The following is an 18,127-nucleotide window of genomic DNA, read 5'->3' as shown; positions in this document are numbered from 1 at the left end:
CTTCCAGTAATTTTTCGAGCAATCTCTTACGCTTCGATAAATTTTTCCAGATGCGGTGGAGACGGTAACATGAAATGTGAACCCCGAGTATGCAGTCCAGAGCCGATGTTGAGGCAAATGATCGCCGCGGCTACAGCCAGAAGGAGGAGATGAGCTCTGGTATAAAACGATGGAACTCCCTCATCTCATTTGAGATAAAAGAGCTGATATTAAATTGAACAGTGTTGTAAAAAAGTGAATTAAAATTATTTTATAATAATTCTACGCGCGCGGAACACAGACAATTAATAAAGTGCCCGACGAAGACAAACTATACTGAGTGGCCAAAACTTAAACATTTTTTATATATGTATTTATACACGGGTGTAACAGAAGAAAAAAAAAACAAACAACACAACAATACACACATACTATATATATATATAAAAGTATATACACTTAAAACAACGCCAACAACAAAAATTCGATTTATCCGTAACTCGCACGTTTATTGTGCCAAAATATAAAGAACGAAAGAAAGGAAACAAAATATCTAAGTTTTATGGTAATTAACGTTGCTCTTGTGTGTTGTACGAAAATATTTTACCGCAAAAAAAAAATTAACAAAAAATTTGCAATATAAAGATAAAAACGTAATATTGCGGAGCTACGAAACAAACGAGACTAATGACTGTGCCTTCGTCAGTGCCAAGTAAATGAAACGAAAAAAAAAATAACGGGCGCTTTCGCTTAGCGACAACAACTTACTTAGCCATATCACTGTCACAAACGTCATCGCGAGATAGATATTATAGACGTAGAACGATACCGAGCGCGTTAAAACGAGATTATAGATAAAAAATTAAAAGAAAACGAATTGAAACAAGAAAGTATAAAAATGCAAAAAAAATGAAAAACAAAAAAAAGTTTAAGAGAAAAAATTCGAGAGCGGTAAGAAAAGTATACGGATAAAAGGGTAGTTGATCGAGATATAAGAAACGAGAAAAAATAAATAAATAAATAAATAATAAAGATGAGTAAAAGACGAGATAGTTATAAATTAGATAGCCGCGCGCCACGATTTATAACGGCTGCTCAAAAATCTGCAAAATGATTTTCAATAAATGAGCACGCATGATTCGGGGTTTTTTTCTACAAGGATTGACACGCTAATACATAAATATATACATACATATATATATATTTTATTATCTGTCTATCCTCAAATATGCATTTTACCTCCGATTATCCGTAAACATCCGTTATAAATCGTGACGAAACGAGATTAAAAAATAAAAAATTAAAGAAATAAATGATAATAATAATTAAACTCGCACTCACTATGGTAATGATAAACGTACACACAACTTCAAAGCTCAAACAACGGCTCGCACGGAGGACCGGAAGTTCATTTATAATTTAAGAATGCTTCTCCGGCGAGCTGGTATCATATATATATATATATATATATAATAATAATATATATGATTCTTTATACACTATACTCTCAATATAATTAATGAATAAATAATTAATTGATTATAAGTAATCCTACAATTTACTATACCAACCGTATGAAATTCTTCTTTGTTCTTTTGCTTCAAAGTATCGCTAGACCGATTGTTATTATTCTTATTACTATGATTATGATTATGATTATTATTATTACATTAATATTATATTAATATTATTAATAATATTATTACTATTATTATTGTTACTATATTTTATGTTATTAATGTTATCACGTACATCACAAATTCGAATCGCAACAATTAAGAATACTATAATTTTTTTTTTTTTTTACTCTCTACTAAAATTGATTTTTATTTATTCTGTTGAATAATTTTCTGTTCTTTTCGTGTAGTTTCAAAAATTTCAAGGAAATTTGAGCGCACATCAAACAGTCAAGCGCACAACTAAACATATTTTATACACAACTGAATAGATAATTATACAGTACCATATGCAATTGTAGTTGTCGTATGTATTCGTCGAACTTTGAAGCTCTCGAACAAAGTGACATAGGTGATATTATACTATATATATACATATATATACATTATACATTATGCATATAAAGATAAATAAAGGCCCGTGTCATCGTACGAGACTTAATTTTTAGCATATCTATACAATTATACTGTCTGTATTTATATACAAATACATATTACAAGAGAGATCCCAAATGAGATCCGAATGAAAAAAAAACCTAAAAAAAAATGCTAAAACTGCAAAAAAGTAACAAACAAAAAAATGAAATAAGATAAAATAAAATAAGGAAGCTGAAAAATCGAATATTATAGTAAAATATACGAGCCGGCCTTCCTCAAAATAAAACCCTAAAGTCTATACATAAATGTATATGAAATATTATATCACGTACGCCTATATATATTATATATATCGTATAGAATTCTACCTTGCTGTACGGTCCGGCTACGATCCGGATCGTTCGATCGAGAGAAGCTTGCCATTTTATTACGCCCGGTATATAAAATTTATTACGTTTTGTTTGAACTTATTTTTCCTTTTTTTTTCTCGTCTCTTGACTCCTGCGTATATAGACGAAATTATGGAACATTATTATTACTCTTATTATTATTATCAACGACGACATGACTATCATTATTAATATTATCATGACTCGGGAAATTTAATTGTTAAAAGTGGCTTCTAACCCTTGAACGTTCGGACTAGCCCGACCCCTGTGTATATTTTGCATAGCGAGACGATTCTCCTGGAACGTGCGTCCCGAAATTTTTCAATAATCCTTATAGGATGTACGACAAAACAGGGATGCGGGAAAATTTATTCCGGCGGATAAGCACGCTGACAATGAATAGAAATTCGATCCGGTGAAAATTGTTTTCGGATTTTTTTCTTCCTTTTTTTTTTGTTATCTCGTTGCTTTTTTTACTCCACATCACTGAGAAGAATTTCGGAATCCATCACATTCTACGCTGCTTGATATTCAAACCTCCCCCGACCCACCCGACCCGTGTACCAAATGATATCGAGATCGAGTCATTTTCAGCATGCCACGTCTATATTAGATTAGTCAAAAACTTTAGTATTTATATATCCTTATATACAAGTACATACGATATCCATTCATATTATATGCGATTAAACAATAATCACGATAGTGATAATAATGTTAGTAGTAGTAGTTGTGTAGTAATAACAATAATAATATTAACAATATAAACGATCGCAATAGACATTAAACATTGTACGATTTTCAATAATAACAATCATTTTACGAATATTAAATAATAATCATAATCATAATATCAATAATAATGATAATGATAATAATAATATGAAAAATAAACGTACGGTGAATGTGTAATTATAAAAATACACGAGGAGGAAGGTAAGAGGAGAGGGAATGGAAAAAAGTAGCTGAAATTTCATAGCATATGAATTATGGTATAATTAGGCGTGAATCTAAATATTATACTGTGAAAATTCGGCGACTGATTATTATCTAACAATAAATCCCTTGACTCCTATTGTACGTATATACAGTAACCACTCCAGTGAGACGATGATTTGGAGCGGACATTTTTATACTCGACGAAAAAACTAGCTTATGTTTTTGTATTGAAACCCCTATCAATTACTGCATATTAAGTATATGTGATAAAGAAAAGAAGGTGAATAAACAAATAGAAAGAAAGACGAGAACGAAGAAGGGAGATGAAAATATTGAGGCGTTGAGCTGATAAGAACATTTGTATTTGTAAGAGCCTATATATCGTAGGTTTAGAGCGGTACGTGCTAGTATATAAAGTGTCCTTTTTATATGAATAAATGATTTTGTATGTCAAAAATTTGAAGTTATCTTTTAATCACCTATTTTCTATCCCGTAATCCTGAAAACCCCGAAGAAAGTAGCTAGAACGATATACATACGAATGTATACCTGTATACTTTTTCATAACTTGAGTCATTGGTAAGTATATATCTATGGCTTCAATTACCATAAGTAAAATCTACGAATTGATCAACTTCCCAAAAATTCACTGTTTGTTTCCTCAGTTTCCTCGTGATTATGATGCCTTACCTCTTTTCTCACCTTCCTTGAATTCGGAACCTAACTCGAGTAATTACAGCGTATATCCACAATTCTCTCGGAACACCCGAGTCGTGTTTGCTCGATGGGGTTCCGCTGTATGGCTAATCATTGATATTAGTACCGTACCAACAGTCGTAGATGACCACCCGGAGGGTGACAAGCCAGTCTGGAATATCGAATTTCAATTGTACATACCTATATACTAACTAGCGCGAATTGTGCCTCAATCACCTAGGACAGCGATGCGGTAGGCGAATGGACCTATGGAGGAACTGGAATTGGGTATGAATCGCTGCAGTAATCTGTAAATTCATTTTTTTTTATAAAATTCACATCTTTTGAACGTGGTTACCAAACCAACATATCTACTCTTCGACTGCATTATCGTCTATGATTTCTTATTATAATTGGCTCATAGACAAATCTTTTTCTATACGTACCGTGGTTCAATTCAGCGTCTCAGATGATCGATGATATGAAAATTAAAATAAAAGATCAATCGGGAGTTTCCACCCTTTGAATTATCAGGTAATCAATAAATAGTCAAAATTTTTATCAAAACATGTGTAACGATTTATTGAATAAGAGCTATCCAAGCACATAATAAATTTACTGAAATGCAGGTACCTACCTAGCTACGCACTAGTTTTATATTATTTATAATCAATTGATTTATCAATATTTAATGCACACGACTCGTATTTATAAAAAAAAAAAGAATAATAATTGCGTACAAACGTGTGTAACCGTACATTTGGTGGCAGGTCCTACGAACTGTTCTTCGGCGTGGATAAAGTAAAGCGTAAATACAGTCGTAAAAAATGTCTAAAAAAAAAAACAGATTCGAAAAGAACAATCACAAACTTTCGCGTTTGTGATGATTTTTATTTTTTATGATCTCAATATATTCATCGGTCAGTCAATGATTGATTACGATCAAGAGATGCGAAATTATCTTTAAGGTGAAAATATCATCGCCTTTAAAAATATAATCGATACAATGCCACCAAAGTATACCCACCATTTTTGTACACGATTTAATCTACGTCAATTAAAATGTAGTATAATTTGCTTATGAATACTTTTGATTGCCAGTCTTTAATGTCTGGTATGTATGTATGTGTATTTATCGGTTCCACGTAAATATCATTACGCTCACCTGCGCCAAACTATGTTCATTTCAGTATTACAATAATAATCTGGATTTTGATTGGATTTTTTGAAATATTTTTCAATTGTCGTTTCTATCCTGTACTAAACTTAGATTATATATATACCTATAATATGTACATATATGCACACATGACGAGTCTACAATGTTTATCATTTTTTTTTTTTTTTTTAATTTTTATTATTTTTTCTTATTAAGATCCCTTTTTCAAATTCATTATTGTTAAACATCATTTCTGTTTTCCAACTATAGCTACGACAAATTAACAGTCGCGACCATTTATAATTTCGTTTCATTTATTATACTCTACACCCCGGCGACTTATAAATTGGTGAAAATTCACAACGTGCTACGATCAATTAACTTGTTCATCATAAATTCACACTTGAGAATTAGATTTTCCGAGAAAGAATCACACGGCTAAATAAAAATCTACGTGAGAATGGACCGTAATTGCGGTATCTAGAGTCAGTTGCAACGATTAGTAAAAATGAGCCGTTTTTTCCCCTTCTCTGTGTTCCCGAATATAATTGTCAAAGTGATTTTATGACGAAAAAATGAGAACAACTACCTACTGCAAGTTGACCCAATAACTACCCAGAGTTAGACGAAGAGAGATACAAGCTGATGGCCATCAGCTCTGAAAGATAGAAATTTTCGAATAAGTTATCATTAATAACGTCTTGCCGGATAAAAATTTTGAGTTTCGATCGAATAAGAATCTTGTAATTGCGCTGGATCAGAGCCAATTTCCTTACTGGTTTCCCTTCTAACTAGATAGAATCGTACACGCAGATAATAGGGTGATAAAAAATCTATATCCAATAATCGAACCGACGTACAAATAGATAGAATAAACTGTGTTAAAAGTTCAATATAGTGGCATAGGCTCAGATATAATCGTAGTTATACATGAGTTTAGTTGTCAATATATATGTGTACATATGTATACTACAATTTATTATTTACAACGAGATTAACGCGCGTCCTCTTCAGTTTTAGCGAAAAAAATAATTATGATTTTATTTGCGTCGATGTGCAGTTTGAGTTTTTCGATACCATAATTTAACGGATAAGAAAAAACAGAAGTCGCGCGTTTTCTCCTATTAATTACTTTGGCCGTGGATAAAATTTAATCATGAATCAAATGAGACCTTATAACTCCTCCTCACACTGCCGAAATTCTGTCAGTTTCGTGAACAATATTACGAAGATATTATGAGAGAGCGGTAAGGCCGAACAGCTGTCGCGTGTTCACATAAAACTATAATCTAAATATTGATTTTGTAACGTTTCTATTATCCATTATTGTTACATTTATATTTAATAATTATTTTCATTATCGTTATTATTTACATAGTTATTAGATAGGTACTTGGTTTTGTGATCAAAGTCAATTAGATTCATAATCAAATATCATACAAGTTTTTCATATACAGGACGAGTCACACGAAACATCGAGAATGGGAGGGACTTGACAGACACAAGGCACCGCCCCTTCAGCCAATCAACAACTAGAAGAGTTCGGTATGTGATACAATTACTTGGGATAGGTGAGGAATATCAACGACTACTCAACCAGGCTGTTAGGTATTCATTTATTTTGAGTAGTTGTTGATATTTCTCACCTATCCCAAGTAATTGTATCACATACCGAACTCTTCTAGTTGTTGATTGGCTGAAGGGGTGGAGCCTCGTGCCTTTCAAGTCCCTCCCCTTCTCGACACTTGGAGTGACTCACCCTGTATAAAATACCAAATGAGCTAGTCGCTCGCATTTTCCCGACTTCATTTTTAAGGATCCACAAACAATCGAATTTTGAAAAGAATAAAAGAAGGATCACTCGATCTTACTGTCTTAACAAACTCTGCGTAGCCCTAGAGTCACAAAAATTATCATAGCCGACTCAAAATGTCATTCGAATAAAGCTACACCATCAATTTGCGCTAAAGAGATGAATATTCCCGATAGATCTATTAAAAATTGTCTTTTTTCTGTTTTTAAATTTGAAATTGCAACCGATTTAAGGCTCATAGGTATATGTTAAGTTGACGGTAGACACATTATATATTTACAAGTTGTATTTACCAACACCGAGAAACATCGAGAAAATTTTATCACGCAACACTATATCGCGATTCAAGTACTTCTTGCGCAGCGAAATATATATATATAAATTTAGGATATATTTCAGACTTGAGACGGTGATTGATTAATTAATATTTATTTTAATGGTTTGATTGAGCTGCAGTGATTCCGTTTTCATTTATATCAGATATTATACTCCAAATATGAAGCGTTAGAAATACAAAATCCAATTTTGTAATTGCGTGACTTGAATGAGTTATTTGAGATATTCTATAAAGCGACAAATTTGTTTGTTTTTTTTTTTTGGATTTTTCTTTTTGTTTCACAAAACTTCGCTATAGAATATTTGATACAAAGATAGTCAAAGAAACATATAGATATTAAGCCTAAAGTTATTGGATAAACTTAGATATAATATATATCATTAAAATCGCACGGTTCTAGAGATTATTGAGTATTTATTACATGTATAGTTGCGTTGATTATACCTTATAATTACATCATGAAGATTGAAAAGATGAAAAGCATCGTAACTTCATTAGTCCTATTTTAAATTTCCTAATTTAAATATTTAAAATACAATTATAAAATGTACAATGTCTGAAGATTAATGCTTATCTCGTATGTACATACACATTCAACTATATTTATATACTGTATATCAACTACGTATTCTATTCAAAATTGTACAGCTACTTTCAAGGTACGCGAATCAATCCATATACGCTATATTTACATAATTTCCAGGTTGCAAAAATCATTCGTATGGTCATATTCAGTTAACCGGCAATGTAAACGCTTGTTGATTTCTGCAGTGGCTCCATAATTGATTTCAATTTGAAATTTTATATAAAAAAAAAAGTAATAAGACATTTAAAATCATGATTGAATGATTCCAAAATTATAATTCTCAATTTTCCCTGACGCATAGCGCATAAGATTTATGTATAAAATGGTAATGGTGGTGGCAGTGATGAGTGATATATCCTCCGACGAAATGGCCTATGGTTCGGCATAATTTGTGAGAAATGGTTTCAATTCAAATTTCGAGAACTAACCGGATAATCCTGATGGATAGACGATATTTCACTTCTTCGGAAGCTTCACGGAGAAAAGCTTTTCAAGGACAAGAAAAAATACTAATATTTCATATTTCGAAGATTCTAGACTGGAAATTCTAAAACGAATTACTCCCAATTGCAGGAACCGTTTAGACACATATGTGGTTATAATGCAACTTCAAATATTACAATTAACTATTGCTAATCGTAACACTAGGTACTAATTATCGGTTCACAACGTCATTAATTAATTATTAATGTTATATAAACATGATATATTAAGGCCTCTTAGTTACTAACGACAGGTCATCATTTCTTACCTTGACCGCTAATTCCTACTGATACTCAAGCAACAACAACGATATTTAATTTTTTTTTTATTACGTTTTTTGTTTTTTTTTTTCATTTTGCTTTTACGTGCGTGCGTTATCTACCATACGAATACAACCAATTCAATACTGTGATTTTTGGTACAGCTGTGCGATACGTTTACCAATTTTATTTCTTTTACATTCATTAAGTCGTATGGTATTAACTTATTATTTAGGAATATAGTCGGTGACGGTATCATATCACCTCTTAATCGCGATTTGATTATTTACAGATGATTATACGACGGGTAGCAACAACAAAGTCGCTTCAATTTCTCGCAGGTTTCACTTTTAACTCATCCTAATTGATAATTCATTGTTACAACCAATGATAATGTGTAGAAAATTGTAACCAATCATTACCTATAACTGAAGAAACCTGAAATCAAATCATAATTAAAAATATTGAATAATGAATGAAAAGAGGATATGTGGAAAATAATTTTTGGAATGGATTCGTGCTTTGAATGATAAATAAGTAAAGTTGATAAGAAAATTATATTCTTAAGTTGTTGTAATTCTTTAGCAACTTTATTGTTGGGTGCATCTTGTGCCAGCCACTTTCCATATTGAAGGCATATTCGCTATTGAAGAGTAAATTGTTTCTGAATTATTTATAGTATATTATGTAATATGTGAGGTACCTTACGACTTATGTATTAAATTATTACCTAGTCTCGGTAGTATAACTTTTTCAGTATTATTTTTTTGTTTCTTTCTTTTTTTCACAGGTGTTTTTCTCCTTTTTTTGTGTCTTCAGCACGAAAATAATATACATACACGTGACTGAAGTTTAAATTGTTGAATCTAAAATAATAGTGTTACAATAATGTGTGCGCGGGTATAATTATAAATGCCCAACTGACCAGTCACAGTGAGCTTATACGTATTTACAAATCTTGCGTCATAATGATTAACTTAGTTTTTTATTTGAATTTCTTCATTTATTCGATTTATTAAATTTTTTTTTTTTTTTTACTTTTTTAGTGGGAAAAGTCAATTAATATTTTCTGCAACCCCTCTCAAATTGTTTCAATGTATAATAATTGATTCAATGAACAAAATCTCATTCGCATTTCGTAAATGTAAGTTTTTAATCGTTGTCAGAATACCACGCAGACTTTAAATTCTAAAATACCATTGTCACAGTTCAGACCGCGCAGTCTCTTTGAAAACCATTATTTCATTTGGTAAAACTTAGCTCATAGCTCTGCCACTATTTTATCTATTTAAACTACATTGTACATACGTCTTTTCATATTTCTTTTTTAATTTTCATAAACCTGGCCAAGTATTGTAGAAAAAATCTGTCTGTACAGTGAGTGCTTTAAAGAGTAGGGGTTAAACTCAGCTTTTGTCTTTCCTTTTATAACATTCTAGCATGAAACAAACAAAAAGATCTTCATTCCAACGCGCTCAGGAGCAAAAACAAAAACCAAAATGACAAGATTGAATGAAAATTCAAGATAACATCAGAAAAATATTGATATATTCTTATTATTTTCTTATTATTATTGTCTAAAATGTTTTAATCGATTTCATTTCCATCTTTTGTTTTTTCTTTCACTTTTTCACGTACAATCAAACGTGTTTTATAATGCTCTGCAACGCTCAGTATATCACGGCCAAACGAATGTTTTTCTGGGCTTTGATATAAGCTTCGATATAATAATGAGATCTGTGAAAGACGCGGAATTTTAAACGAAGATTAATGCTCACCGTTTCGAGAATAATGTGAAAGAAAAAAAAAACAAAAAAAGAATCAGATAATTCCACAGCATAAAAACAACTAAAATAGTGAAGGTATAGTGCAATACTTCCAATCACACTTTCGAATTATCATATCAGGCAGCTCTTGCTGGCTATATTGGCAGGACAGGGTTCACGCTTACTGGCTGCATAAATATTTACATGCGTTTTACGTCCCATTTCCGTGCTATTTTTCTCTTAAGATAACATAAGCGAACATTATTCCATATTCTTTACTTAGCGTTTACGGGTTACAAGATTCTTTCATTTTAATCAACTGCATCAAGCCTTGCGTACTACGCTTTGACCGGAAAAGCGAAATTCCTTTATAATTTTATGTTAAAGCTGTTTTTTGATCGAACAGAAACTAAAGTCTGAAAAATTTTTGCAGCTTTTAATTTCACATCCTCCTTAGGTCAACACAAGGCTTCAAACAGTTTCAAACTATATACAGAAATCGAATATTATTATTAGTTTATTATACATCTTACGGTATCTCGTGGCTACAAACATCTCTTTCCCTCCATTTCATACTTGGGGAATAGTGTGGAAAGTTTTCAGCTTCAATATTTAAAAAATTTTCAAATACCGTGGATCAATTCAACATGTGTGACACAGAGTCAAGTACTATCGATCCAGAATTGGACCAACATTACCTAATGAAATAACATAGAGAAGTATTAGAATATGTATTGGACGATCAAGTACCTGTCCGTTTAAAATTTAATTTATGCTAACCATATTCGATGATCTAGCTACGTATAAAATTTACAATGTGTCTGGACATTTTCATTTAATATTACGGTGTACGTTGTTATGTACATGCTCTCTGTAATTGCAGAAACAGAAACCCGATACTTTTTCAAAATGTGATTGATCCATGAGTAGCTCTAAGTAAGTATGTTTCAATTTACAGCTTTAATTGGCAGAGATTCATCAATGCAACAAGAGTGCTTCGTCATAAAAAATTGCATTGAGTTCAAATACTCTGTCACGGGATCTCTCATGAAACTGCGTGGAAATTAATTCTTCTTATGAAACACCAATCAACATTAACAATAAGATTTTTCCAAAATTTTTAAATCAAGAGACACATAGGCGTGTTTTATGAATGTAGAGAATGTAGGATGTGAAATTGTTGTGATATTAAATTCAATATGCATACTTTCACAAGTTTGTAGCCTTTTTAAAACTATTCGGTAAGCATTTTTAGCCGCCCCTTTACAATCATTGAGTGCTACTTGGTTTTTGATCTTACAGAACCAGTCCTGTCTATACAATGAAATTTATCTACATTACATGGTTAATGCCGTTTATGCGCATCCTTCATACGCGTATCTTGCACATCTTGTCTGGATAATAACTATTTACACTTATTACAAATACTTCCAATCGCAATGATGAAGGGACCACCAAATAATTAGCGATCATGTAACTCGGGTGATTCAATTCTACCGCCTGTGTGTGTGGGTGTGATGTATTTTATATACATGTTCTTTTCGACATTTGAAATATAAATTGATCTTTTCGAAGCCGTGATGCAGTTTACACAGAGAACACCCATAAATATAGCATACAATTAATTGCCAAGTATGATACGTTCAAAATACACCTGAAATATTTGGCGATAAATAAGAAAAGTTTTATATTTTATTTTATGTTTCTTCAACTTTTTTTTTAGTTTTTTCTTTTCTTTTATGTAAGTAAACTGACCAATTACTTTTAAAGTTTTAAAGAAGTATATAACGTATTTTATATACAGGTAGGTACGCAGCCGCTCGGCAGTAAAAATAAAGAATGTACCTTAAACCGACTAACGTTCGATTTTTCTTCTTCTCCTTTAATTTTCATTGCATTCCATTGTCATGTACAACTGTTCTAGTATTCACCTTTGAGATACTAGTCGGTTTTATTCATCTCACTTGGTTTACACTAAGCACACTAAATCTCGGGTTACTCTACATATTGTCACTTTACAGTTTTAGGTCAAATAATTAAAACTGTGATATGAAAATACCGAATATATATGTTCTAATCCACTTCTAAATTAAAAATCATTAGTCTGATGGAATTGAGACGCGCCACGATGAATTTGAGTAACATGCATTATTACAAAGTTAGTTAATGATATCATTTTCGTAACCTTGATCCTCTCGAGTATTCATTGAGCGATCTCTGCGACATAAACGTTAAATTTGAAGTGTCATCTTAGACTTAATCTTTTATAAACTGTAAAATGGCTTTCAAACTCGTGCGTAATACGTTGATGTGTTTAATATACATTGCGAAGATGGTTTATATACAAATGATTTGTAAACATAGTGGAGTGATTAAATATAACAGATATATACTAGTTGAATACGCTACTGAAATTACACTCAAATGTAATAGTAGTATCATTAATTTAATTTAAAGCACGGCGTATATTTGCTTGTTTCCAGTAATTCATTTCACACACGTACTTTTCATTTGCTATTTTTTCAGCACAAAATTTTTTAGCCTGAAGATGCTCTGACGCATATAGCTAAAATACTTATTATACTAACATTATTTTAAAATATAATTACCTAGTTTTTTGTGTAAAAAAGAGAACACATTTTTACAAAATGAAAGTTGGTTTTCTATCCTAAGTTAATCTATCTATTATTATTCTCTTTAATCTAAATCACACTCAGAATATAGTATATGTATGTTACTTCAATACCGCAATAAATTTTCAGATAAAGAGCAAGAAAATCACTATTAAACAGATTTACATCTTTGTCCCAACACTTTACAATCTCACACCATCATCTAACGAAAAAATGTGTATATGGTTATTCCTCAGGGAAATTTAGATAGTCTACCACAGCGAGGCCGTAGCCAAGGCGTAACTTACAGGTGAAAGATACACTTGACGACAATAAAATTTGTTCAATATTGATATCTTGTAATGAATCCGGAAAACTGTTCGTGGTACTGCTTGGTACATAGGTATTTGAAAAATAAGTAATGTGTGGTGTATGTACAATTATTTGTAACAGTGCATTGATTTCGCCGGACTAATACCTCTTTAGTTTAAAAGATTCTTGGGCAGTGGCATTGGAATTATTTCCGTCTTTGTATTAGGAATCGGTTGTTCCTACCTAACTCCCAATTTTACTAATGAGTGTAACCAACATGTGTCAAGCGTGAATTGCACAACTTGATAACTGGTTATACTCGTTTACTTTGTTAGTATTCTGCAATGATTTGACGCTGTTTGGTTGATATTTTATGGAATTGATACACAACTATGATATATCAAAATGCATAATTGAATAAACGATTACAACAAGCTGACACTAGATAATGTTACATACGTAGAGCAGTAATCAGCTTTATATTACACAACGTTCAGTCGGTTTTTTCTTCTAAAATATCTGGGCTATGATTAAAAGCAATAAACTAAATTTTCAAACAGCAGTGGTATCAGTTTTTTCAAAATAATATAACGTCATGCTTTCAGGACGATAATATGCCTATCATACCCCATCCGTTTCAATTTTTCTACATTTACTAAATACTTCGTATTTTCAGGATACTCGGCGTTCCTTTTATTTTTTCATAACCATTCTTTTTCAACAGCTGAAATGTGCAGCAGCAATCATTTATTTAATCTTTTCCATTTCATCCTTTGCGTGCACATTGTACACATTAGAACTAAGAATTAACACTATTTCGTAACAATAATCAGTTGAACGCCAGCTGTCTTTGTACGAGTCAAACTATGAACTGGCCTATTTTTTTATTTGCTATTTTGTATCCGTACTATTTGTCTATTATTTAGCTATATTCGTCTATTAGCTAGACTCGAATTTGAGGCTACTAGCTCGGCAGTCTATTGTCTCTCTTAGTGCTCTGGGGGCCCAACTGCTTACTCTCCGTTCATCATGGGTTCTTTTTAAATTTCCTCCTTTTCTTTTCCTTTTTTTGTTCATTTTTCATTTTCTTCCTTGTGTCAATGTGACCAAGTATTTATCAGGAAACTCATATGCCCTTGTAGATCGGAAATTGTTGGCCCCGAAGAAGTTTCATTCCCACTGATGAGGAGAAGGTGGCAGTTCCGAAGGATGGGCCACTGTTGAGCTGTAAATTACAAAATTTTTCAGAAATATGCATAATATTCATTTATATATGGAATTTCATGCACATGACTGATTATCGCTATCTAATTTATGGAAATATCAAGATCAGATGACATATCCTGAAATTTCAATCACTCTACAAAAGTCATCAAAAATTTGTATGTACAAATGTTGTATCATTAATTATTGAACGATGAATATTTTGTTTTCTTATCAGAGACTATGACATCTCTTACTAATTTTATATTGGCATAATGATTAATAATGAATTTATTGATAATTGTGAAACTAGTACACATTGATTAAGATGAATGTACTAAAATTTTTACAAATCCTTGCAATGATAATGACAATGAAATTTATATGATATTGTTAAAATCCGAGAAGCCTCTGATGAGCATTTGTCGGAAATCTAAATTAATTATTAAATATGAATGAAGGGTTATATATCAGTATCTTAAATACTAGTGATCTGATATCCATGCAGCTGTCAGCATGTGTGACAGCCAGGTTTTTTCGACATAACACAAGCTACTTATGGTGCTGAATCACACCTTGCTTTGCCAAGCTCTGTGAAATTTATTATAATTCATGTATTACGGCTTTACTGAAAAAAATCAATCGTTTTTGCCCCTATTTCATACTATTAACGTACATCGAAATCGAAAATGGATATTAAACTAAATTACTAGCGTTCATTCACTTTCTCCCATTAGGGCGATTCAAGAGCCTATCAGTAATCAAAATTGAAGATCCGAAAAGTTTGTAAAATACAAATTTACTTTTATTACGATATACTAGTGGAATCCAACAATTTATTGAAGATGCCAAAAGTTACTGTACACGTTTTAATTTGGAAAAAAAAACAGAGACATTTATCCTAATCAAAAAACTAAATATTCGATACGTGGTAGATCAAGATCGGTAATTAAATCATTATTTCTTGGCAAAGCAAATCAGAATAAACAACTACAAACGTGATCTAACTACAGGATTGGATTTGGGTGCAGGGTTACGGGCCATGAAAGTTAGTATTAGCCTATCGTGGAACTATAGGGAGCGTTTTCTTCAATTTTAGGGCAACTATTAAGGGGTTGGAGTTTGGCTAGCGAAATTAACGGAATACTTTGCTGCGACAAAAGTAACTGAAGGCTGCATGGGTGATCAGGCCTTCTTAATTAATTGTTTGATTAAGCGTTCGATATTAAGTTTCAATATGTTATTATGTTAACAAATTTATTTTTATTTTTATTCCCCATGTATACAGGGATTGCTCCTCGGTAACTCGATCAATCTCGCAATCACTTTCTAGTACCCAATCGCTACATGATACCACATAAAATTTTTCCTAAACCGTTTAATGAGCCGTTCAACACAATTTCATAATAATTTGTCGATCAACGGTGCTCAGTTGTAATTTCGTTGAATTCATTTATTTCATGAATTTCACCGATAATTTATCGATGATTTAACGTCTCTCTAATCTTACTAACAAATCGACCTTAGAAAAAATTATTTACTTTGATTTTGAAAAAAAAAAAAAAAACAATTAGGTAACTTTGGATCGATGCTGCAAGAAACACGTACAAGGTACCGGATTATTTCGAAATTTGAATAAAGGCTGGTAGTCGCCGGTATTTTTGGAGCTACGTTTGAAAAGAGATTGTCAAACAAGCCCGTTTTAAATAATGCTCTGAATGGTTTTTCGTTCCAAAACGCACACTAAATGCCTAAAGTTTATTAAGATGAGGCAGTGAATATTAAAGCAGGGGTAAATGATTGCCGAATTACCTTCCAGCAACACTCCCTTTATACAGGTTTACTTCAAAAAACCTCTGTAATTAAAAGACAAGCTATGATAAAAAAAAAGTAGATATGATAAAGTTTAGAGTAAGTACCTCTGCGAGCGAGGTCGTGCCGACTATAGCTGATTCTCTGTCATTCTTTCGTTCAGGAGAAGACGTAACGATTGGTAGTAGCTGATAGTAGTAGTTGATAGTGGTAGCTGACAGTGGTAGATAGTTGATTCGGTAGTGGTAATGTGTACGTATACGCGGCGCACGGTGCTGGGTTGGCAGATGGCTTGCTCTAACTTGACGGCAGTAAGCAAGACGATCAAGATCAGTATCAGTCGAATCACAATGATCATTGTATGGATATTGGGAAGTAATTGGATTTGGTAATTTGGGTCTGTTTTCATTTTAATTTCATGGTCCTTGGGAATTTTACTTTACAGGGTCATTTCTGGGTCCTTGGAGTATATTGTGATACACGGTGATTGCAGGATCAGTTGGCGATTGGATCTTTTTTTTTTTTGCATGTAACTTTTTTTTATGTTTTTTTTTTTTTCAATTTCACACAATAATGACTTTCTGGATGGATAGTGAACGATTGTGGTTGGCTTTTGGTTGTTTTGTGGTTGGTTGTGGGTGCCTGGCGACAACTACTGAGCCACCCACGGCTTACCTTGCGAAGCTCTTGAACGCCGCAGACTGTGGGTTTATGCACAGTGGCACGCGCGTTGTATTCAGCTGTTCCGCAATAAATTTGTGCATTTCCTCTGAAAAAGAAAAAATAACACCCTTTTCTGAGCATTTTTCATTGGACGTAATCATACTAAGGAAAAAATTCAAAATTTGATCAACGAAACGAACGGTAATCAAAGAACATTCATCAGACACTGACCTTTCACCTGCTGCACACTGGTCAACTTTCGTTCCCATAGATCATCGAAGGTGTGCGACGTTGCTGGCTCGAAATCCCCGGTGTACTGTCGCATCCCCGCGCTTGCGGTGTAGCAACACGTGCACATACAAGAATGATAGCGTAGCCTTCCCTCATCGAGATATGGATGAGCTAGCGCATCGACTACCGTGATCCTCTTGTCCTGTTGAAGACGTTGGAAAAGATATTGAAAAATTGTCGTATTTGGGCAAAGAATTCATGCGGATTCTTGCTGATATCCGTGCAAAGGAAGACAAAAAATAAGTCCACTCACTGGGTCGAAAACGAGCATCTGGCAGAGTAGGTGAACCGCTTCGTGCGTAGCCTGGCTACTGAGGGTGTAGAGGGCCGTTAGTGAGGGTGGTTTGGGTGCTCGTCGCAACATGTGGGATCGAGCACCTTCGCAGGCGTATTTCATGTCTTCGAGAGTCGGAGTTCCCAGCAATTCGGTGATTAGTTCGAGCTGAAAGATTGATATTTTAGTTGTTGGATTCTCCGATTCATACAGATCACACGTTCGTTTGTTGCACTGCTTACCTGTTGGACGGGGCTCTGGGCTTGGAAGAGAATTCGTCTCCCGAGAAGTTCTCCAAAAATACAGCCAACGCTCCATACGTCAACGGCTGCGGAATAATGTCGAGCACCCATCAAAATTTCTGGGGCTCTGTAGTACTGCGTTACCACCTCTTGAGTCATGTGCTTGTTTTGATCAGGTTCTTCGACTCTGGCTAGTCCAAAGTCGCAGATCTGTGGAATATCATCGTAAAAATTTATGAATCACTTTCATCGGAATT

General features: G+C 33.0%; 2 protein-coding genes across 4 annotated transcripts in view; one reads left to right on the top strand and one right to left on the bottom strand.

The window, feature by feature from the left end:
• Positions 1 to 2,990, top strand: part of LOC105690569 (titin) — a 35,374-nt gene extending 32,384 nt beyond the window's left edge. For both annotated transcript variants that reach the window (XM_048653283.1, XM_012408459.3), the window contains one exon: positions 51 to 2,990. In XM_048653283.1, coding sequence (XP_048509240.1) covers positions 51 to 153 — 103 coding nt within the window. In that variant the 3' untranslated portion in view covers positions 154 to 2,990. The remainder of the gene's footprint in view (positions 1 to 50) is intronic.
• A 2,399-nt stretch (positions 2,991 to 5,389) lies between these two features.
• LOC105690664 (serine/threonine-protein kinase NLK) overlaps positions 5,390 to 18,127 on the bottom strand; it is an 85,103-nt gene continuing 72,365 nt past the window's right edge. The window contains exons 6-11 of one of the 2 annotated variants that reach the window (XR_002305928.2): positions 17,871 to 18,080; positions 17,608 to 17,796; positions 17,295 to 17,496; positions 17,076 to 17,169; positions 16,508 to 16,701; positions 5,390 to 14,610 (exon numbers count right to left, since the gene is read on the bottom strand). Coding sequence is in view for 1 of the 2 variants with exons in the window: in XM_012408677.3 (XP_012264100.1) it covers positions 14,556 to 14,610; positions 17,076 to 17,169; positions 17,295 to 17,496; positions 17,608 to 17,796; positions 17,871 to 18,080 (750 nt within the window). In the remaining variant the exon portion in view is untranslated. The remainder of the gene's footprint in view (positions 14,611 to 16,507; positions 16,702 to 17,075; positions 17,170 to 17,294; positions 17,497 to 17,607; positions 17,797 to 17,870; positions 18,081 to 18,127) is intronic. The other variant, XM_012408677.3, reaches the window with a different exon arrangement.

Source organism: Athalia rosae, chromosome 3 (genome assembly GCF_917208135.1).
Source record: "Athalia rosae chromosome 3, iyAthRosa1.1, whole genome shotgun sequence".
Classification (NCBI taxonomy): domain Eukaryota; kingdom Metazoa; phylum Arthropoda; class Insecta; order Hymenoptera; family Athaliidae; genus Athalia; species Athalia rosae.
The sequence above is the reverse complement of the archived record's forward strand: the minus strand, read 5'-3'. Positions and strand labels throughout refer to the sequence as shown.